Source organism: Ovis canadensis, chromosome X (assembly GCF_042477335.2).
Source record: "Ovis canadensis isolate MfBH-ARS-UI-01 breed Bighorn chromosome X, ARS-UI_OviCan_v2, whole genome shotgun sequence".
Taxonomy (NCBI): Eukaryota; Metazoa; Chordata; class Mammalia; order Artiodactyla; family Bovidae; genus Ovis; species Ovis canadensis.
In genome coordinates this window covers 97,261,402-97,284,104 of record NC_091727.1, presented here as the reverse complement: position 1 = coordinate 97,284,104, position 22,703 = coordinate 97,261,402, and the positions used below count along the sequence as shown (strand labels likewise).

Sequence of the window (22,703 nt, the reverse complement as noted above, 5' to 3'; positions counted from 1 at the left end):
AAAAACACTGGAGTGGGTTGCCATTGCCTTCTCCAAATATGCTGTCTAGGTTGGTCATAACTTTCCTTCTACGAAGCAAGCGTCTTTTAATCTCATGGCTGCAATCACCATCTGCAGTGATTTTGAAGCCCCCCAAAATAAAGTCAGCCACTGTTTCCACTGTTTCCCCATCTATTTCCCATGAAGTGATGGGACCAGATGCCATGATCTTAGTTTTCTGAATGTTGAGCTTTAAGCCAACTTTTTCACTCTCCTCTTTCACTTTCATCAAGAGGCTCTTTAGATCTTCTTCACTTTCTGCCAGAAGGGTGGTGTCATCTGCATATCTGAGGTTATTGACATTTCTCCTGGCAATCTTGATTCCAGCTTGTGCTTCTTCCAGCCCAGTGTTTCTCATGATGTACTCTGCGTAGAAGTTAAATAAGCAGGGTGACCATATACAGCCTTGACGTACTCCTTTTCCTATTTGGAACCAGTCTGTTTTTCTATGTCCAGTTCTAACTGTTGCCTCCTGACCTGCATACAAGTTTCTCAAGAGGCAGGTCAGGTGGTCTGGTATTCCCATCTCTTTCAGAATTTTCCACAGTTTATTGTGATCCACACAGTCAATGGCTTTGGCAAAGTCAATAAAGCAGAAATAGATGTTTTTCTGGAACTCTCTTGCTTTTTTAATGATCCAGCGGATGTTGGCAATTTGATCTCTGGTTCTTCTGCCTTTTCTAAAACCAGCTTGAACATCTGGATTCATGGTTCACGTATTGCTGAAGCCTGGCTTGGAGAATTTTAAGCATTATTTTACTAGCATGTGAGATGAGTGCAATTGTGCAGTAGTTTGAGCATTCTTTGGCATTGCCTTTCTTTGGGATTGGAATGAAAACTGACCTTTTCCAGTCCTGTGGCCACTGCTGAGTTTTCCAAATTTGCTGGCATATTGAGTGCAGCACTTTCACAGCATCATCTTTCAAGATTTGAAATCCTGGTTTCTTAAAGTGCTTGCTTAGGGCTGGGGAATGGGGAAACTGGGAAGATCCTAGCCAAAGGGTATAGGGTTTCTTTTAACAATAATGAAATGCCCCAGCATTGGTTTCAGTGATGATGACACACATCTGAATGTGCTAAAAACATTGAATTTAACATTTTAAATGGGTACATTACATGTATGGTATGTCAGTGAAGTGAAAGTCACTTAGTCATGTCTCTTTGCAACCCCGTGGACTATACAGTCCATGGAATTCTCCTGGCCAGGTTACTGGAGTCGGTAGCCGTTCCCTTCTCTAGGGGATCTTCCCAAACCAGGGATGGAACCCAGGTCTCCCGCATTGCATGCAGATTCTTTACCAGCTGAGCCACCAGGGAAGCCCATGGTATGTTAAGTATATGTAATAAAGTTGTTACAAAATAATAAATCAAGGAAAGAATCACTGTTTGTAAGAAAAATGTTCATCTGAATTATCTGAGTAAAGGATGCCTGTTTTCTACCTCTCCTTCCAAAGGAATTTGAACATGGGAAAACAAATAGAAGTGGGTTCAACTTTTGAAAATGTGTGTTAAGGAAAAAAGATGAAGGTTGTGGGGCCTCCCTGGTGGCTCAGATGGTAAAGAATCCGCCTGCAGTGCAGGAGACCTGGGTTCGATCCCTGGGTGGGGAAGATCCCCTGGAGAAGGAAGTGGCAACCCACTCCAGTATTCTTGCCTGGAGAATTTCATGGACAGAAGAGACTGGAGGGCTACAGTCCATGGGATTGCAGAGAGTCAGACACCACTAAGCAACTAAGCAAAATAATAATAATAAAGGGATTTTTTTTACAAAAGTTAAAGGTTGTGCATAAAGGTAAACCACAATGACATCACATAGTCAGTAAGTTCACACAGTGCTTATATTTCATTATTTTGGGTGATGTAGAAATATAAAATTCTGATATTTTCATACACACAAATATTTCTTATAGAGTTAACATAGCACAGTACTTTTGACTGCATGCTTCAAAGGCAGACTGTCTGTATTCCAATTCCAGCTCTCCCACTTACAAGCTGTATCACCAAGGACAAGTTGCTTATACTCTCCGTGTCTCAATTTCCTTTATTGGTAAAATGGAGAAAAATGACAGTAGCTATTTCATTGTGTGTTGTAATAAGTAAGCAAAGACTTAATATGCAAAGACTTGGAATAGTGTCTAATATATGGTAATTACTCAATACACACTGGCCATTGTTATAGAGGAAAGAAAAAAATAAGATTACAACTTAAAAGGTTTACTGTACAAGTGAGCATTCAGGCAATGGCAGATAATAACTGGGTTAGCATTATGGTTCTGCAAAGTGTTTCATTCCCACCCCTCCCCAAATAGCCACAGCTGTTCCTGGCCAGAATACCACTTCCATCTTTCAGTTCATCTGCAAATAGGGGAGTAGGTCACGGTTCTTTATCCATATCTAGGGTTTTGTATACAAGGAAAACTCTGAGATGGTATCATCTTTGAATATAAAAATGGAACTTTCGAGTTTGAAAAACAGGGAGGAGTTTACCCTTATTGGTCTCATGGGGGACTAAAAATCCTAAAAAAATCTTCCTGCTACAAAACATAAAAACATAGTGGAAAAAACAAAATTAAATCATTCCTAATTTATTTTTCTGCTCAGTTGGCAGGAAAGACTAGGAAATCTTCAAAGGCCAAAACCATTATGAGGGCAAATATCCTGAGAGAAGCCAACAGAGAATAGTAGTTGCCCCAGGGCAGCTGCCAAATCACAGGTGACTTAAAACCTGGTTTTAATAGTCATGCATTGATGGAGATTCAAAGCCTACAGCATCGGGAATCAGATCAGAGAAAATGTGTATAATCTGTGGGTAGGATAGAGGTTTCTAAACAGGACACAAGAAGCACAAAGCTTAAAGAAAAAGACTGATAATTTAGGCTATACTAAAGGTAAATTTTTCTTTCATCAAAAGACATCACAAAGAAAGTGATGACAAGACGAATTAGAAGCAGACACTGCAATACATATGTGACAAGTAATATCAAGGATATATAAAAGATTGTAAGCCAATTTTAAAAAGAGACAAACAACATGACAGAAAAATGGAAAACAAAATAACAGGAACAAGCATTTCACAGAAAAGGAAATAGGAATGGTCAATAAACATTTGAAAAGATCTTCCAAGACATTTGTAAAGTGTGAAATGCAAATTTCAAGGACAGTAAGATAATCTTTTATACCCAATGCTTAAATAAAAATTTTATTTTAGCACAAAGTATAAAGGGGCTTTTTAATTATATGTAACATAGGCAAAAATATTTAAGTCATGGCAAAACCAATACAGTATTGTAAAGTAAAATAAAGTAAAATTTAAAAAATAAAAATATTCACAGAAAAAAAACTTTTAAGGAATTGCACATGTTCTTCTCATTCTTTCCATTGCCAATCACCTTAATTCCTCCAATGTCAAAAACAAGATAAGACTGTCCTTTCAGAAAGTTTTGCTCAGTCCACAGCTGTCATGCCAATTAGTCCACAATTCTTTTAGTTGGGCTTCTCTGATCTCCAATGGAAATGGACACACTTCAAAATTCCCCACCTATAATCTTTGGGATCCAGTTTCCTCAAGCAATTCATTTTAGGACCACATTTAGGGTCAGGAGATGGGTCTGTCTGGTTCTGAATTTGACACCCTGTAAAAAGGCATTAAGTTCAAATCATATTCACTCCTAAGCTATCACATCCAGAAAAGTACAGATCGTTGGGTTATACCAACCCCTAGTAGTACGAAGTGGATTTCTAAGGGAAGCCAGGAAAGGGAAGGAAGAAATGAGAGGCTGGAAGGAGAAAACGGGGATACAAATGAGGAATCCACGTTGCAAAACCACTTAAGTGTCTTCTTATTTAGACACCAGCCACTTTCATCACCTGTGTATTTCTTCTTTCAACAAACTTTTGTTAGATTCCCATCTGTTGCCAGGCCCTGTGCAGCGATGGGGGACACACAAAAATCAGTGACTTACTGGCCCTGCCTCAGGAGCGTGTCATCTGGGAGAATGCAGTGACAGCTCAGACTACTAAGTGTTACAATAGCGTTGAGCCCAGGACAGCATGAGCACACAAAGAAACGACATGGAGTACTAAACTGATGAAATAGATCGTGTCTAAAAAATGGGAGAGAAAAAAAAAAAAAAAACAAACGTTTTGTGGCCTAACCTTTGCTGAATATATCTCCTGGTATTCATTTTCAGCATGTTCAGTTTGCAGTCATGACTCAACATTATACCAAGGTCGATGGTCTCTGACCTGCTTCCAAGGAGGGGAGTAAGTGGTGGTGAGCTCCCTCATCCTGTCATGGATGAGATAAATGAAGGGGAGCCATTCATTTCTGTAACTTTTGTCAACATCAACGTTTACATGTTTCTCCACATGCATCTAGTCCAGAGAACTGGAAATAATAAGTATGCAATTAAAATGACTGATTTTGAAAGTTCATTCTAGCATCTTTCAAATAACTTGTAGGGAGGGAGGCTCAAGAGCAAGGGGAATGTGTATGTGTGTGTGTGTGTATATCTTATTCACTTTGTTGTATAGCAGACACTAACACAACATTGTAAAGCAATTATACTCCAATTTTTAAAAAAATCACTTGTAAAGTCGATAGGCAATATGAAGAGGCTCACACTGATAAGAAAATGTTAAAAACTGCAGGGTAGAGCCTTTATTTACTCTTCTCCACTGTGAAAGCTCTTTTACGACTTGATCATGTGCCTTTTAAAATTTACACTCCATAAAAATTGACAAGATCTTTGCTAAATGTCAGAACTCTGGTAGGGCTCTTTAAATTGGCTATGAGTATATATATATATATTATATACATTTTTCATATATGTTTTATACAATTCTACATCATCTTCAAAACTATACATTACCTGTCATGGAAATAAATCTCTTTGAGAATTAGCTTCCCTGAGTATTCGGAAAGCACAGGTTTAAAAAAAACCTCTTCATCACACAATTTTGAATGTTCCAGATTATTTCTTAGCAAGAGAAATTTTGGGGGAAAAAAGCATGTAAATCAAAGGGCCATCACTTTATTCATCTAAATCATACTCATTCAAGTACCCACAGTGCAAATGATCAGGGACAGGTTGGAACATGAGCTTAAAATCAAATCACAGTCCCCAACCACCACAGTCACTGCCACCACTAGATAATTCTAAACACAGTGACTTAGTAACAGGTAAATATTAACATTAGCCTGTTTTTAAAATTTTTATTATAACATCAGGCCTTTCGAAAGCAGCTATTTAAAGTACAAGCTATAAAATAAGACAAGACGACCCACTAATGTCAGAACTCACAATATCCATGTAGGCATATGACTAAGTGCCAGATCTCCTATTCCATGGCTATTCATCTCTTCTCAGGTTCAGAAAATCTAATTTTGAAATACATAGCATCTGCAATGGTAAATCCAATTACAATGACTTACTTTAGCTTATAAGGCATGCAAAAGAACACATAACATCTGTCAATGGTCCTTGTAAAGTGTTAACGGAAGGACGCAAAACTGACCCTCTTTTGGAAACTGACACGTACAAAATGGCAAAGAAAACCAGGGCAGCTGCTTTTTGCGCTATCACTAATCATGTGATCAGGCTGGCACGTACAAACACAAAGATGTCCTGCAAATACACACATTACTTTTCAGTCTCATCAAAGACTATAAGAATACATAATCACACCATTTCAGTTTAAGTAGGGGAAATATTATTTAAAATAATTTCCTATGGTTTTTCTTGTCTTCAGTCTGCATATTGAGCAGCTAATTCTTCAACTTCACTGACAGTGGCACAGGAGTGCAAGTGAAGGTTTGATGAACAGAGAACCCAGTGCCTTGAATGTGTAGAAGCCTGTCTTATATGAAAGGAAAAAAATAACAACATGATTTTATATATCTTATATTTCCTGTACTCCTGTGTGTATCACACATTTTATAATGAAATCACTTTTAAGTAAACCTATTCAAACGCAAGTCACAGTTTAACATAAGGGGGGAAGATTACAATTTGGTAAAATGCTTAGATATACATGGATTCTATTTTTTTTAAGTTAGCTCTTTTCAAAAAAAAAAAAAAACTATGTACTTATTTATTTGGCTGAACGAAGTCTTTGTTGCGGCATGTGAGATCTTTTTTTAGTTGCAGCAAGAGGGATCTAGTTCCCTGATTAGGGATCGAACCCAAGCCCCTGAATTGAGAGCAGAGTCTTTTAGCCACTGGACTACCAGGGAAGACCATACATGGATTCTTTGTTTTCCTCACCATTTATTTAGAAATAAGCTCCTTGTTGGCAGGGATTTTCGTGTTTTGTTCACTGAAATACCCCAACAGTATCTAGCACACAGAAGGTGATCTACACATGTTGAATTTATGTATCTATATCCATAAAAAATGTCCACACATCCAAACTGACTGCTTATAAATAACTTAAAAACCAAAGACAATTTCTTTCTCTTATTTCACTTAGCATAATACCCTTCAGGTCCATCCACTTTGCTGCAAATAGCAAAATTTCATTCATTTTTTATGACTGAGTAATACTCCAGTGTGTGTGTGTGTGTGTGTGTGTGTGTGTGTGTGTGCCTGTGTGTGTGTGTATCACATATTCTTTATCTATTCATCTGTTGACACTTAGGTTACTTCCATGTCTTAGCTATTATAAATAATGCTGCTATGAACACAGAGGGTGCATGTACATTTTCTAATCAGTATTTTTGTTTCCTTTGGATATATACCCAGGGGTTGAATTGCTAGGTCATATGGTAATTTTTTTTTTTTTAAGTTTTAGTTTTTCAAGAAACCTCCATACTGTTTTCCACAGTACTCCACATCCTCACTAACATTTGTTATTCATGGTCTTTTTGACAATAGCCACTTCGACAGGAGTGACGTGATACTTCATTGTTGTTTTGATTTGCATTTCTGTGATGATTAGCAATGTTGAGCATCTGTTTATGTTCCCGTCGTCCATCTGCACATCCTCTTTTTAAAAATGTCTGTTCGAGTCTTCTGCCCACTTTTTAATCAGGTTGTTCACTTTTTTTATTATTTATCTTTACCTGGAGGATAACTGCTTTACAATATTGTGTTGGTTTCTGCTATACATTAACATGAATCAGTCATAGGTATACATATGTCCCCTCCCTCTTGAACCTCCCTCCCATCTCCCTCCCCACCCCACTTCTCCAGGTTGTTACAGAGCCCCAGTTTGAGCTCCCTGAGTCATACAGCAAATTTCCACTAGCTATCCAATTTTACACATGGTAAAGTATATGTTTCCATGCTACTCTCTCCATTCGTCCCACCCCCTCCGCCCCCACTGTGTCCACAAGTCGGTTCTCTATGTCTGTGTCTCCACTGCTGCCCTGCAGACAGGCTCATCAGCACCATCCTTCTATATTCCATATATATGCATTAATATATGATATTTGTCTTTCTCTTTCTGACTTACTTCACTTTGTATAGTAGGCTCTAGGTTCATCCACCTCATTAGAACAGATTCAAATGCATTCCTTTTTATAGCTGAGTAATATTCCATTGTGCATATATACCACAACTTCTTTATCTATTCATCTCTTGATAGACATCTAAGTTGTTTCCATGTCCTAGCTATTGTAAATAGTGCTACAATGAACATTCGGTACATGTGTCTTTCTCAATTACGGCTTCCTCAGGGTATATGCCCAGTAATGGGATTGTTGGGTTGTTCGTTTTTTTTTGATGTTGAGTTGTATGAGCTATTTACATTAGGTTGGCAAAAAGGTTCATTTGGGTTTTCCCATAAGATGCTATGGAAAAACTCAAATGAACCTTTTGACCAACTCAATATATTTTGGATAGTAACCCCTTACTGGTTATATGATTTGCAAATGTTTTCTCCCATCTGTAGGTTGCCTTCTTGTTTTGCTGTGCAAAAGCTTTTAAGTTTAATTAGGTCCCGTTTGTTTATTTTTGCTCTTATTTCCTTTACTTTAGGAGATATCCAAAGAAATATTGCTATGATTTATGTCAGAGTGTTCTGCCTATGTTTTCCTCTAGGAGTTTTATGGTTTTTCCTCTTACATTTAGGTCTTTAATCCATTTTGAGTTTATTTTTTTATATAGTGTTAGAGAATATTCTGATTTCTTTCTTTTATAGGTAGCTGTCCAGTTTCTTAGCACCACTTATTGAAGAGACTGTCTTTTCTCCATTGTATATTCTTGTCTCCTTTGTTGTAGATTCATTGATCATAGGTGCGTGAGCTTATTTCTGGGCTCTGAATTCTGTTCCATTGATCTATGTGTCTTTTTTTTGTGTCAGTACCATACTGTATGGTATTGCTTAGAGGTGGAATCTAAAAAATACACAAACTAGTGAATATAATAAAAGAAACACACCCACAGATAGAGAGAACCAACTAATGGTTACCAGTGGGGAGAGAGAAAGGTGGAGGGGCAATATAGGCTTAGGGGATCAAGAGGAACAAACTATTACGGATAAGACAAGCAAGAAGGATATATCGTACAACACAGGGAATAGAGTCAGCATTCTATAATAACTTTTATTTTTAAAATATTTTTTAAAATTGTGAATCACTATATTATATAAATATAACTTATAATTCTTCTTCTAATTTTATTTATTTATTTTTGCTGTGTCTTCATTGCTGGGTAGGCTCACCCCTGTGGTGAGCAGGGGTTACTCTCTAGTTACAGTGCCCAGGCTTCTCATTGCAATGGCTTCACTTGTTTCAGAGCACGGGCTCTAGGATGTGCCAACTTCAGTAGTTGTGGCACATGGGCTGAGTAGTTGAGGCTCCCAGGCTCTAGAGCACAGGCTCAATAGTTATGGTACTTGGGCTTAGTTGCTCCACAGTATGTGGGATCTTCCCAGATCGGGGATTGAACCCATGTCTCCTGCATTGGCAGGCAGATTCTTTACTACAGAGCCACCAGGGAAGCCCAGCTGTAACTTATATAATGATGTACATCAATTATACTTCAACTAAAAAACAATAATAATATAAATCAGATTAACGTGCTAAAGTAAATTGAAACTTTGACAACTGAGACTGCACATTTTCCTAGTACAACAGCTGGAGCTGTGATTGTCTTGGGAACCTGCCTAAGGATCAAGGCCTAGTCAATTCATTACTTGGGAACCCAATACATATAGGTAAATTTTGAGAGGGACTGAATCTTACCATAAAGAGAACTAGATATGTGGTGATTTACTCTATGTAAAAATCTGGATAAGTAAATGTTTTCCCTGCTTAAAGCATCAGCAAATCCATGGCAGAGTTGGCCCAAGCTTAACTGTCCAGCACTGAAATCTATTTTCCTAAAAGATACCTGCTGCCAAGGGAAGCGGATTATACATTTGATTGACAAATGGTATTGTCCAGCATGAGAAGGTCTTTTGCAGATTCCTGGTCAATATGGTATAAAAACGCATGCTTCTCATTTTCTCTATGTTAACCCACTCCAGTCACACACAGACTCACACATCAAATGCTGAATCACAAACACTAAGGCAATTGAGTTTGTGATTATATTTTGTTGCTGCTTTTGTTTTCATTGTGATTTTTTTCTTCAGAATTGTATATATTTATATTTTTTCTTTTTTTGCTTCTTAAACTGTTAGCAATGTCTCTAGAATTACCATAATAAGAATGAATTAATATATCATATTAATAATCATTAATATATCATAACTCTAACTAAATTCTTGAAAATCTACACATGAATAACCATCTAATGTGAGCACTGATGGGCCAGAAAAGCATTAGAGTACATAATTATCAAATATCTTAAGAATGAACGCACTATATTGGGGGAAAACCTCAATTTGCACAACACAAAAATGAGATTCAGACATTCCCTAAATTGATCTACACAGTCAATGCAATCCCTAATAAAATCCTAGCTAGTTTTTTTATGCAGAAAATGACAAGCTAATCTTAAAATTAATATGGAAATGTAAGTGTCCCAGGATAGCAAAAACAATCTTGAAAAAGAACAAAGTGGGAAAACTCACAGTTTCTGATTTCAAAATTGAGTACACAGTTACAATAATCAAGACAGTATGATACAAGTATAATGACAGACTTAACAGATAGATCGGTGGAATGGAATTGTCCAGAAATAAACCCTTACATCTATGGTCAACTGATTTTAAACCAAGGTACCGAAACATTTTAGTGGGGAAAGAATGTTCTTTTCAATAAATGGTGCTAGGAACACCTGTGTATAGGCACGTGGTTAAAAGGATGAAATTGAATCCATAGCTCACACCGTATACAAAAATCAACTAAAAAATCTATCAAAGACCAAAATGTAAGACCTAGAACTATAAAACTCAGATGAAAATATAAGTGGAGTTCTTTGTGACCTAGGATTAGGTGGGGCTTCCTGGGTGGTTCAGCTGGTAAAGAATCTGCCTACAATGCAGGAGACCTGGGTTCAATCCCTGGGTTGGAAAGATCCCCTGGCAACCCACTCCAGTATTCTTCCCTGAAGAATCCCATGGACAGAGGAGCCTGGGGTCGCAAAGAGTCAGACACAACTGAGCAACTAACACCGCACAATGATTAGGCAATACTATATATGACACCAAAAGCACAGAAGACAAGAGAAAAAACAAGTCAACAGGTACATACAAGAAAAGATGCTGAACATCACTAGTCACAAGGGAAATGTAAATCAAAACCACAGATATAACCTCACACCTTGTAAGAATAGCTATTATCAAAAAGAGAAGAAATAACAAATGTTGGAGAGGATAAGGAGAAAAAGGAACCCTTGTGTTAATGTAAATTGGTGCAGTAACTATTGAAAACAAGATGGATGTTCCTCAAAAAATTAAAAATGAAGACTTCCCTGGTGGTACAGTGGATAGAAATCCATGTGTCAATGTAGGGGATATAGGTTCAATCCCTGGTAGAGGAAGATTCTACATGCTGAGGAGCAACTAAACCCGTACACCACAACTATAGAGTAACCCCCACACTCTACAAATAGAGAAAGCCTTCTTGCAGCAATGAAGATCCAGTGCAACCAAAAATTTTTAAAAATTAATTAAAAATGAAATTGCCATATGATCCAGCAATTCCACTTCTGGGTATTTATCCAAAGAAAATGAAAACAACAACTCAAAAAGATATATGCACCCTCATGTTCATTGCAACATTATTTACAAATAGCCAAGACAAAAAAAACCTAAGTGTACATCCATGGACAAACAGATAAAGAAGCTATGGTATATATGTACAATGGAATATTATTCAGCCATAGAAAAGAAGAAAATCTTGCCATTTGAGACAACATAGATGGATTTGAGGGTATTATGCTAAGTGAAGTAAGTTAGACAGAGAAAGACAAATATCATATAATGATTCCACTTATACGTGGAATCTTAAAAAAAAAAAAAAGCGAACAGACTGATGGTTGCCACAGGTGGGAGATCGAATGGGGGTGGGAGACATGGGTGAAGGAAGTAAAAAGGTGCAAACTGTAAGTTATGAAATAAATAAGTCATGGGGAGGTAATGTACAGCAGAGTGACTATAGTTAAAAACATTTTACTGCACATTTGAAGGTTGCTAACAGAGCAAATCAAAGTGTAGTGATGGATGTTAATTAGGCTTATTTCCTAATATACAACTATTGAATTATTATATTGTATACCTGAAACTAATATCTCAATTATATCTCAATTTTAAAAGAGAATTGAAAACAGAAACTCAAAAAAGAGAAATAGGTAAATTTGATTCCAAAGTTAAAAAGGCTTGTGCTTCAAATGAAACCATTAATTAAATGAAAGATAATTCACAGAACAGGAGAAAATAGTTGCAAATTAATATTTTGTAAGGATCCTTGAATCCAGACTACATAAAGAACTCTTACAACTAAACAGTAAAAAGAGACATAGCCCAATTTAAAAATGGGCCAAGAATCTGCACATTTATCCAAAAAAGATACAGCATACAAGTGGCCAATAAGCACATGAAAATGTCCTCAGTTTCACTAGCCATTCGGGAAATGCAAATCAAAACCACAATGTGAAACCACTTCATACCCACTAGAATGGCTGGAATCAAACAAGTCCTCAGAAGGATGTGGAGAAAATGGAACCCCCCTACAATGATGATAGGAATGAAATGTTACAGCTGCTTTGGAAGTCAGGGAGTTCCTCAATGATTAAACTCAACAGTGACTCTATGACCTAGCAAATCCACTCCTCCATATATACTCAAGAGAAGTGAAAACATGTCCACACAGAAACTTGTATAAAAATATTCATAGTAACATTATTCATAATAGATAAAGATGGAAATAATTCAAATGTCCATCAACTGAAGAACCGATAATTAAAATATGCAGTCAGATAGAAGAATGAATACTGGCACATGCTACAATATGGATGAAACTTGAGAACATTATGTTAAGTGAAAGAAGCCAGACACAAAAGATCATATATTCTATTTATCTGAAATGTCCAGAATAGGCACATCTTTAAAGACAGAAAGGATATGAATGGCTGCCAGGGGCTGGTGGGAAGAGCCAGTGGGAGGAAATGAGGGGTCATGGCTAATGGGCATGAAGGTTTCTTTTGGGGGTGATGGGAATGTTATAAACTTGTGGTAATGAATGCACGACTGTGATTATACTAAAACCTACTAAAATGTGTACTTTAAGTGGGTTAATTGTATGGCATGTGGGCTTCCCACATAGTTCAGTTGGTAAAGCATCTGCCTGCAATGAGGGAGACCTGGGTTCAATTCCTGGGTCGGTAAGTTCTCCTGGAGAAGGAAATGGCAACCCACTCCAATATTCTTACCTGGAGAATCCCATGGACAGAGGAGCCTGGCAAGCTACAGTTCATGGGATCACAAGAGTTGGACACAACTTAGTGCTATCTTTCTTAAAGCTGTTTAAAAAAAAAAAAAAAAAAACTAGAAGGGATCCTATTTTTTTCCATCTGCCTTCTTGCTAACAAAACTTTTTCCACCTTCCCTTTTCAGATTAATGCAAAAATTATCTGAAAACAGAGCAGACAAATCTCTGTCAAGTTATTGGCTCATAATTTTCCAGAGATGAATACACAAATGTAAATTATAAGTGCTGTTAATAAGTCTGGTTTCCCAGCATCTGTGGGGTGAACCAGACAACTTAACTTCTTCTTGGCAAAGGCAGCAATATCACTGGTAAATATTCGAAAGTCAGAAAGGAGATAATTACCTTTTGAAGTAAATTTCAGCATATTAAAATGTCACTATATTTGCTAATTCAACTATTTTATAAAGCCCCAAACTTTATTATAAGTATAAACTGTTCCTTCTTTCCAATATGCCATCAGCTTATTTTTTTCATTAACACGTGCATGTACTTGTGTTTAGTCACTCAATTGTGTTCGATTCCTTTCAACCCAATAGACTGTAGCCCGCCAGGCTCCTCTGTCCATGCGATTCTCCAGGCAAGAATACTGGAGTGAGTTGCCATGCCCTATTCCACGGGATCTTCCCAAACCAGGGATAGAACCCAGGTCTCCTGCATTGCATGTGGATACTTTACCATCTGAGCTAACAGGGAAGCCCTTCCATTAACATATGATTGTTTTTTAAAAAATTATACCATGAATTGAAAATGGTAGAAGGTAACTGATAAAGGTCTTCTCAATTGGAAAGCAATAGTGGCTGCTTAGTATTTCTACTGAAGAAAGAATAATATGGGAAGGAATTCATCTGCCGCAGGAATTTAAGTCGCGAATGACTAAACTGAAGATTTCTTATGCCCATAAAGATTAAGGCTCGTTTAGCCCTGAAGTTGTAGTTTCTCTCCTTGTAGAGCTCTCCTAGACCTCTTCTTTGTTGTTGTCAAGTCACTAAGTCATGTCCGACTCTTAGGACTGTAAGAGTTGCGATCCCATGGACTATAGCATGCCAGGCTCTTCTGTCCTCCACTGTCTCCCAAAGTTTGCTCAAATTCATGTCCACTGAGTTGGTGATGCTATCTAACCATCTCATCCTCTGTTGCCCCCTTCTCCTTTTGCCTTCAATCAGACTTCTTTACCTCCAGGAATAGATTATTTTGGTTCCAGACTCTGAGCAAAGGAACGTGAGTCAAAGTGACCTGTGGGCAAATGGGACAGTGCAAACATTTGAACAACAAACCACAGAAATGATTTGTCTGTTTGGAGCATGGTTTCCACTTGTGCTCTATTAAATAAGATCTGGGGAAAAGGTTATCCCCAAGTCTTTATTGAGGGAAACAAAGAACTGTCCCTTCTCACTGATCTCTTCTCTAGACTCATTCATCCAGGCTTTAAATACCACCTACGAGGCTGATGACTCCCAAGTTGATATCCCTAAGCCAGATCCCTTCCCTGAAGACCAGATTTCTATATCCATTTGCCAACTCAACAACTCTGCATGGACATCGAACAGACACCTCAAAGTTATTAGGTCCTAAACCAAACTCTTTTTTGGGCTGTGCCACATGGCTCATGGGACCTCAGTTCTCAGACCAGGGATTGAACCTGGACCTATAGCAGTGAAAGCATTGAGTCCTAACCACTGGACCACTAGGGAATTCCCCCTCAAAGCAAACTTCCAATCATGATTTCGCCATACCCTGCTCCACCTGCAGGCATCTCCATCAATGACAATTCCTTCCATCTGCTTGCTCAGGCCCACATTCTTAGTCATCCTTGATGCATCTCTTGCTCTCAGGGCCCACATCCAAACCATGAGCAAATAATTTTGGGTCTACTTTCAAAATATACCCAGACTCTCACCACCTCCATCATTACCTCTCTGGTTCAAGCCACCATCATCAGTCTTTGCAGCCTTCTAATTGGTGAACTTGTTCTGGATGCGAGGTAAGTCTCTCCTTTGCTTAGAACCTGCCTATGGCTCCTCATGTGACTCAGAGTAAAACCTAAGGTCCTTACCATGCCCTTTATGATCCAGACCCGTTACTTCTCTGGCTTCATCTCTGTCTGTCTCTGTCTCTTTCACATACACATACATACACACACACATAACTTCTGCCACACTGGTTCTCTTCCCATTCCTTGAATTTGTCAGTATTTTGCCATCTCAAGGCTTTTACATTGATTGTCCCCTCTGCCTAGAACACTCCCTCAGACCCCTCTGGTGACACCCTAACCTCTCTTAGATCTTTGTTCACTGTCACCTTGCCAGTGCTGAAATGAACAAGAAGCCAGTCAAAGCCTTACATTTGCCATGCATACACAGTAAGGGGTGGGCTTGGGTGAAAAAGAAACGAGAGGATGGCCTCTTGCTAGGTTCGGAATAAGACCTGGATCAGCCAGGAGGTATCTCTCTTAGGGCGCTGACCCCTGCTTCTGTGCTGGAGCAGGTGAGGAGCAGGTTTTTTATTGAGCTTTCAGAGAGTGCTTGGTTGAGAAGATACCATAGAGGGATTTTGCTTTCAATCCTTGGGAGCAACTCCTAAGATTGAAATGCTTCCTAGTGCCAACCACTTGCAGGCATGCCCAATGCAATGGATAAAATGAATCTCAATTTTCTGATGGATTTTTAAGACATTTATCTATTTCCTTTATAAGAAAGTAAACTTACAATTTCACAAATTGTAATAGCTCAATTTGTAAGAGACACAGGTTTCAGTCATACTGATTTAACAGCCTCAACCCTTCAGGACACAACTAAGAACTAGGAAAAAAAAAACAAAACAAAAATACTTTAGGAATAGAAATAGATGCACAGATATAGATACTAGGTAAACTAGTGGTTACCACGGGGAGTGGGAAGGAAGGAGGAGCAAGATGGGGAAGGGGATTGAGAGGTGCAAAGTACTAGGTATAAAAGAAGTACAGTACGGGGAACACAACCAATATTTTATAATAACTTTGTTTGCAGAATAATTTATAAAAATACTGAATCACTATTTTGTACCCTTGAAACTAATATTGGATAAGTCAAGTATACTTCAATCTTAAAAAAAAAAAAAAGCTTTTATGCAACCAGAAGAGATCATACTAAAGTTCATATACATTAGTATTAATAGAAGCAGAATCCCCACAACCCTACTCATAGTCTATTTATTCATATTTTGCAAACAACACTAACACGTGTGGTTCTCTCGTTTCCTAGCTCATAACACATCAGAATGGGCAACGAAGGAGGGAGATTAGAGGATTAGGCAGTAACTGCTGGCTGGTAGAAACAGTTAAAATAACAGCAGCAAGAAATGGCAGCTATGAGGGGTGGGGTGAAGGCACAAGAGGGAAGAGATATATGTATACATATAGCTGATTCACTTTGTTGTACAGCAGAAACCAACACAACATTGTAAGGCAACTACACCTCAAAAAAAAAAAAAAAAGAAAAAGAAAGAAGTGGCAGCTAACAGAGAGGGGATATATGGAAAGATTAGAAAACCAGGCATTGCAAATTAAGAGGCAGAACAATCTGTGCCCAATTTAATGTGAGGACAAACAGACCCATCACGGTTTAGGAGCCCTTGAGGCAACATTATATAGAACAAATTAAAATAACTAATGCTATTATAAGGATAATCTTGAAACATCAGGAAAAGATGCAATTATTTCCAGGTTCAGGAGTCAGGAAGGTAAATAATCTTTTTGAAAAGCTTCCCATCTAAAATGGTTAGATTGGGAAGAGGGAAAAAAATCAAGCTCTAAAAGTGCTGAAACCTCAGTTACCCAGAAAATCATTTATGCGGAATCACTCAGAAATTAGTGTTACCCAGTAAGTGACCCATTATCATTGGAATCCATTTTATACCATGTTGCAATGTATATTAAATAATTTTTGTTGTGATTTACACATCTTTTTTGTTTTTGTGATTTACACAGCTAAACTCTGACAAAATCAAATTTGCAATGAACAAGTTTTCACAACTACTTCTCTGAGTTACAGAGACAGTTTGCCTTCTTTTGGACTGCAAGGAACGAAAAACATTTCTTTCTTTTTTTTCCATTTTTTCTCCATCATCAGGTAAGGAAGGTGTGAGGGGGGAAGACACTTCTATTCAAGGGCAAGTTCAAAAAGTAATTTTATACTAAGTGGGCTCCATCTAGGCTAGATTTTCTGAGTGATCAAGATAACCCATAGAAGTCATTTAAGGAAAGAACTTGAATGCCAGGAATTGTTTGATGGGCGCCACGGATGACTGTAAGAAATAATATTCACTTCTTCCCAGCTCTAGACCTATGCGTCAGCTCTCCCTGAATGAAGAAACCACATATCCAAAACTGAACCCCAAATTTCCTCTCCCTCCTCCATTCATGGTCTTTTCTCTCTCCCTGCCTCATCACTTTAATGAGAAACCTGCGATTGACCTAATCTCCTGTGTTGTTCCTCAAACCTCACAACTAGCCAACAAGTCAAATCAATTCTACTTTTTCAGTTCCCGAAAAGGAATACGTCAAGGCTGTATATTGTCACCCTGCTTATTTAACTTATATGCAGAGTACATCATGAGAAATGCTGGGCTGGAGGAAGCATAAGTTGGAATCAAGTCTGCCGGGAGAAATATCAATAACCTCAGATATGCAGATGACACCACCCTTATGGCAGAAAGTGAAGAGGAACTAAAAAGCCTCTTGATGAAAGTGAAAGAGGAGAGTGAAAAAGTTGGCTTAAAACTCAATATTCAGAAAACGAAGATCATGGCATCTGGTCCCATCACTTCATGGGAAATAGATGGGGAAACAGTGGAAACAGGGTCAGACTTTAATTTTTGGGCTCCAAAATCACTGCAGATGGTGACTGCAGCCATGACATTAAAAGACGCTTACTCCTTGGAAGAAAAGTTATGACCAACCTAGATAGCATATTGAAAAGCAGAGACATTTCTTTGCCAACAAAGGTCCGTCTAGTCAAGGCTATGGTTTTTCCTGTGGTCATGTATGGATGTGAGAGTTGGACTGTGAAGAAGGCTGAGCTCCGAAGAATTGATGCTTTTGAACTGTGTGCTTTTGAACTGTGTGCTTTTGAACTGAGACTCTTGAGAGTCTCTTGGACTGCAAGGAGATCCAACCAGTCCATTCTGAAGGAGATCAGCCCTGGATGTTCTTTGGAAGGAATGATGCTAAAGCTGCAACTCCAGTACTTTGGTCACCTCATGCGAAGAGTTGACTCATTGGAAAAGACTCTGATGCTGGGAGGGATTGGGGGCAGGAGGAAAAGGGGATGACGGAGGATGAGATGGCTGGATGGCATCACTGACTCAATGGACGTGAGTTTGAATGAACTCTGGGAGTTGGTGATGGACAGGGAGGCCTGGTGTGCTGCGATTCATGGGGTCGCAAAGAGTAGGACACGACTGAGCGACTGAACTGAACTGAGCTTCTCTCCTTCTCCCCATTCCCTGAACTGACTCATCCACTCTTGCCCAGCTTGTTCCAGCTGCTCTCTAACTGGCCACCCTATTTTTGTACTTCCTCCTCTGCTCCATATGCCACACACTGGGTCCTCCCTACAACCGCCAGAGTCGTATTTGCAAAAGAAAGAAGCTCCACCACACACTAACACAGCCCACCACTGTGCGCCCTGTGCGCCCTTACAACCCTATGCAGCAGCCCTGCTCTATTCCTCCATTCACAATGCTCTGACGGCTCCCCACTGCTCTACAAAGTAAAGCCCTTTAACATGCCTGATCCAGCCTCTGCCTACTCCTCCAAATTGATCTCCTGTGTTTTCCACACTTTCCACTCCCATCATTACAAAAAGACTCCCCCAACCTATGATGCTGTCCCCTTTCTACTCTTTTGGCCACATCTTATTTCCTCCTTTGCCTAGACGACCTCTCCCTACCTTTCCCCACCACATTCCGTGCTCAGTCTCCAGTCCACCTGGACATTTGGCTGCATCCTTAAAGTTGCAGATCCTTCTTCACCCTCTCCCTGAAGTCTTCCCTTAACTTCCTCTGTCGAGTCAGCAGAGGCTTTTCTGGCTACCCCACAACAGATCCTGCACAAACAGGTGAATTTGTTTATTACACCTTGGTACCTCCTGGTAGCGAGCAGGCTCTAAATGATCATCCTTGAAATGATCTCTTGGAAAGTTCTGAACCACGAAGAAAAGCCTTGTAAATATATGTTTTAAATGGATGAATAATTTTTAAATAGATGAAATCCTTTCCACACATAAAACTATCGGCCTAGGGTGTATGTCCTAACAGCCAAGCTAGCTACAGACCACTCCCAGGTCGTTCTGTTGGTCCAGCCAGCTACTAAAAATGCCAAAAGGCAAAACAGCACCGTTTGCCCATGTAAAATACAGCACAGCAACCGGTGTCATTCAGGTGCTGTGACTTACAATGCTGAGGCGACAGAAGCCTGCCAACACGCTGGAGCCTAGAGGTATGGAGGATGAAACACCGCACCCAACTATAGAAAGGGAGAAATCACTGGAGTAGAAATGTCAACTTCGAGTTCATAGCATGGCTAATTTAATGTTTGTTAAGAAAGCATACATTTCTTCTATGGAGATTTTTTTTTTTTTTCACTCTCAGGAAGATGCAAGAGGCAAACACAAGACACAAAGGACTCCCCACACTTCCCTGAGCTGCCCAGGTTCCAGTGAGGGTCTGGTGTAAGCATTTCAAGCCATTTCAGACGCTCAACACCTGAAGAAGGAGCACGTGCCCTATTACCACACTCCCCTTACTGCTTGATCACACCTGGAAACCCATAGTATGTGTATATGCTAAGTCGCTTCAATCGCGCCAGATTCTGTGAGACTCCAAGGGCTGCAGCCCGCCAGGTTCCTCTGTCCATGGGGATTCTCCGGGCAAGAATACTGGAGTTGGTTGCCATGCCCTCCTCCAAGGGATCTTCCAGACCCAGGGATTGAACCTGCGTTTCTCACACCTCTTGCAATGACAGGCAAGTTCGTTACCACTAGCGCCACCTGGGAAGACTCGGAAAACAATAGTGCCCACCCCAAAAACTAAACGTGGAGGGCTTCTGAAAGAGCATAAGCCGCAGCCTTGGCTTACTGAGGTCTAACTACAGGGGTTGGCCTAGAAGAAGGAGGCAGAATATTTTGAACATGTGTGGTGGCTATCTGATTTTTTCAGAAAATTGTCTCCAAGTCTATTTCTGGGGATGCCAAAACTTCCTGCGCCAGGCTGAGCACCTGCTAAGGCAAAAGCACCACGGGCTGCCGGGGAAGACACATCCGTGAATTGCAGTACCTGGAAAACTTGCCTGAAAAGCCCTGGCTGAACGTAAGACAGCAGAGCTGCACCCTCCCCAACGCAGGGCCCCTCTGGCGGGGTAAACGCATGTGCATCGGTGTGTGAATCACGGCCGCCAAGTGACCGCGTCCAAGGTCCCCCAATCGCCACTCTCATCCCTCACCCACACCGCGGAAGTGGCAGAGAAAAACTTCTGCCTTTATAGTGAGGACCCCGGGAAGACAGGAAACTCGTGGACCCAGCTGGAAGGACGCACTAGTCCGGGTGAGAAAGCCAAGGCGCCGGCGGCACGCTTTCTCTGCAACGCCCCCTCCCAGCGCGGTGCCAAGGGTCTCCGAATCGAGCGCTTTTTTTTTTTTGCTTTCCCTAAACGTGCGATTCAACCCACAGCCCCCGCTTTTCCAGCATTCATACAAAGGAAATGCACTTTCGGGAGGCGGAGGCGGGGAGCATCTGGTCGGCGGGATGCGGAGTTGGAAGATACGGCGTAGCCCCACCTCCCCCAACGGGCTGGTTCAGGTCCCCTCTCCGCTCCTCGCCCGCCCTGGAGACGTCCTCGCACCACCCGGACCTTCTCACGGTCCCGCGGCAGCGCTGCCCCGGGCCGGAGGAAAACGGCGGGCCAACCAAGGGCGCCGGCGGCAGGGGAGGGCGAGCGAGCGGGCGCCGGTGGAGGAAGGACAAAGTGCGCCCGGCAGCCGGGCGGCCGGGGCTGGAGCGCGCGAGGAGAGGGGCGCGCGAGCCGGCCTGGGGACGGCGGGCGCTAGGGGGGAACTTACTTGCGACGGAGGCTGCTTGCAGCAGGCTGAAGTAGCTCTTGCTGTACTTATCGGAAATCCGCACGCGCCGCAGAGCCATGGACATGTCCACCTGCAGAGGGATGTCCTGGGTAGCCTGCACTAACGCGCCGCCTTCCCGGTTCCGGGGCAGTTCCCAGGTACTAACACTCGGCGCCAGGGTCCGGGGCTCCGGTATCCCGGGCGCGTGTCCGGGGTCCGTACCCAGGTGGTACCGGGAGCCCGCCGCCGCCGCCATCCTCAGCGGGGAGCTCGGCCGGGACAGCTGGCCCGGCCCGCCACCGCCGCCGCCGACCTCCACCGTGCGTCCGGCCCCGCTGGTCCGGGCTCCGGCGGGGGCGTTCCGCTGCCCGCCGGCTCGGTGCCGACGCCACCACCGCCCGACGACCCCGAGCCCTCTCGTGGGGACCCGGGCGCCAGAGGCCGAGAGCGCGGCGCGCCCGGAGGCCGGGAACTTGCTCGGACTTTGGGGCTCCAGTGGGGCGCTTCTGGCCGTGGCCGCAGAGGGCGACTCCTCCCGGGAGTGCACACACGCCCCCTTTTAGCTTCCTGAAGGATGGGGGCGGGGATGTGGAGGAGGGACTCCGGTAGCCCAAAGGGAGAACCCCGGCAGAGACGCCCATTGTCGGGGGAGGGGAGGCGGCCGGCGCGCACAAGTGGTGGGAGGAGACGGCCCGGCCGTGCACTCCCAGGGTAACTATTGCAACTCTTGCAACTCTTGCAACTCTAGCATCCCATCCAGCTAGCCCTGGGCGAGACAGATTCGCCACGCGCGGGAGTGGCTCAGTGAGAACGCTTGCTCGTGGCCCTGCCAAGATTGCCTACCCTTGCCGGCGCCAATAGTGTGCTATAGCCCTGGAGGGTCTGAACGGGTCTGTGCCCTCCCCCCACCCCCAAAGCAAACACCCACACCCACACATCCCGCCCCCTTGGGGGTGCTAAGTCCTGAGTCCTGATTCTCAAACGCTGGGGTCTCAGGAAGCGCCCTGTAGAGACACCTGGGCTGCCATCCTTCTCCGGCTTTGGGATCTTGGCGTGTCCTATAGAGAGGGCTCCAGAACGCAGAAGAAAACCGGAAGGCAAGAGGAGGCGACCCCTTAAAGAAGCAAGAAGTGAGAAAGAAAAGGAGTCGACCTCTTTCCTTGTCCCAAAGCCCCCGGAGATGGGGTCGATGAACTACCGGACTCCGCAGAGCCGTGGTGGAGGTGGGGGGTGGGGGGTAGAGGGGTGGGCCGGAGTGGCGGGTGCGGTTGCTGCCCAGAAAGCTGTGGCCACTGGGGGAGAGGCCTGGGGTGTCAGCATAAAAACTGCAAGTCTGAAACTGAGTGACATCGGAACTCACCACGAGTTTGCTCCAGTGCTACAAGTCTTTATGGGAATTGCAACTGCCATTTCTTTCTTGTTGAATCCTTATTCTCAAAATGTTCTGGCAAGAGAGTGGTCTGATATTACATAGACCAATTATTCCTGGTCCATCTTTTAAAGGCTCTATGGGAAATTACTGATCTACACCTCTTGAGAATGTGTGCAGCCAAATACAAAAGGCAAGAGTTACAGAAGGGAGGAAAATATACACATACTCACGTGCACGCGTGCACACACACACACTCACACACACCCTCTTCCTCTAGACAGTTTAAGTTCTGTCTGAATGTGTCAAGTTAACAGGCACA

General features: G+C 41.8%; 1 protein-coding gene across 3 annotated transcripts in view; it reads right to left on the bottom strand.

The window, feature by feature from the left end:
• MCF2 (MCF.2 cell line derived transforming sequence) overlaps nucleotides 1–21,543 on the bottom strand; it is a 126,027-nt gene extending 104,484 nt beyond the window's left edge. For all 3 annotated transcript variants that reach the window (XM_070290649.1, XM_070290650.1, XM_070290651.1), the window contains exon 1: nucleotides 21,013–21,543. In XM_070290649.1, the coding sequence (XP_070146750.1) occupies nucleotides 21,013–21,268 (256 nt within the window). In that variant the 5' untranslated portion in view covers nucleotides 21,269–21,543. The remainder of the gene's footprint in view (nucleotides 1–21,012) is intronic.
• Between the last annotated feature and the right edge of the window lie 1,160 nt (nucleotides 21,544–22,703).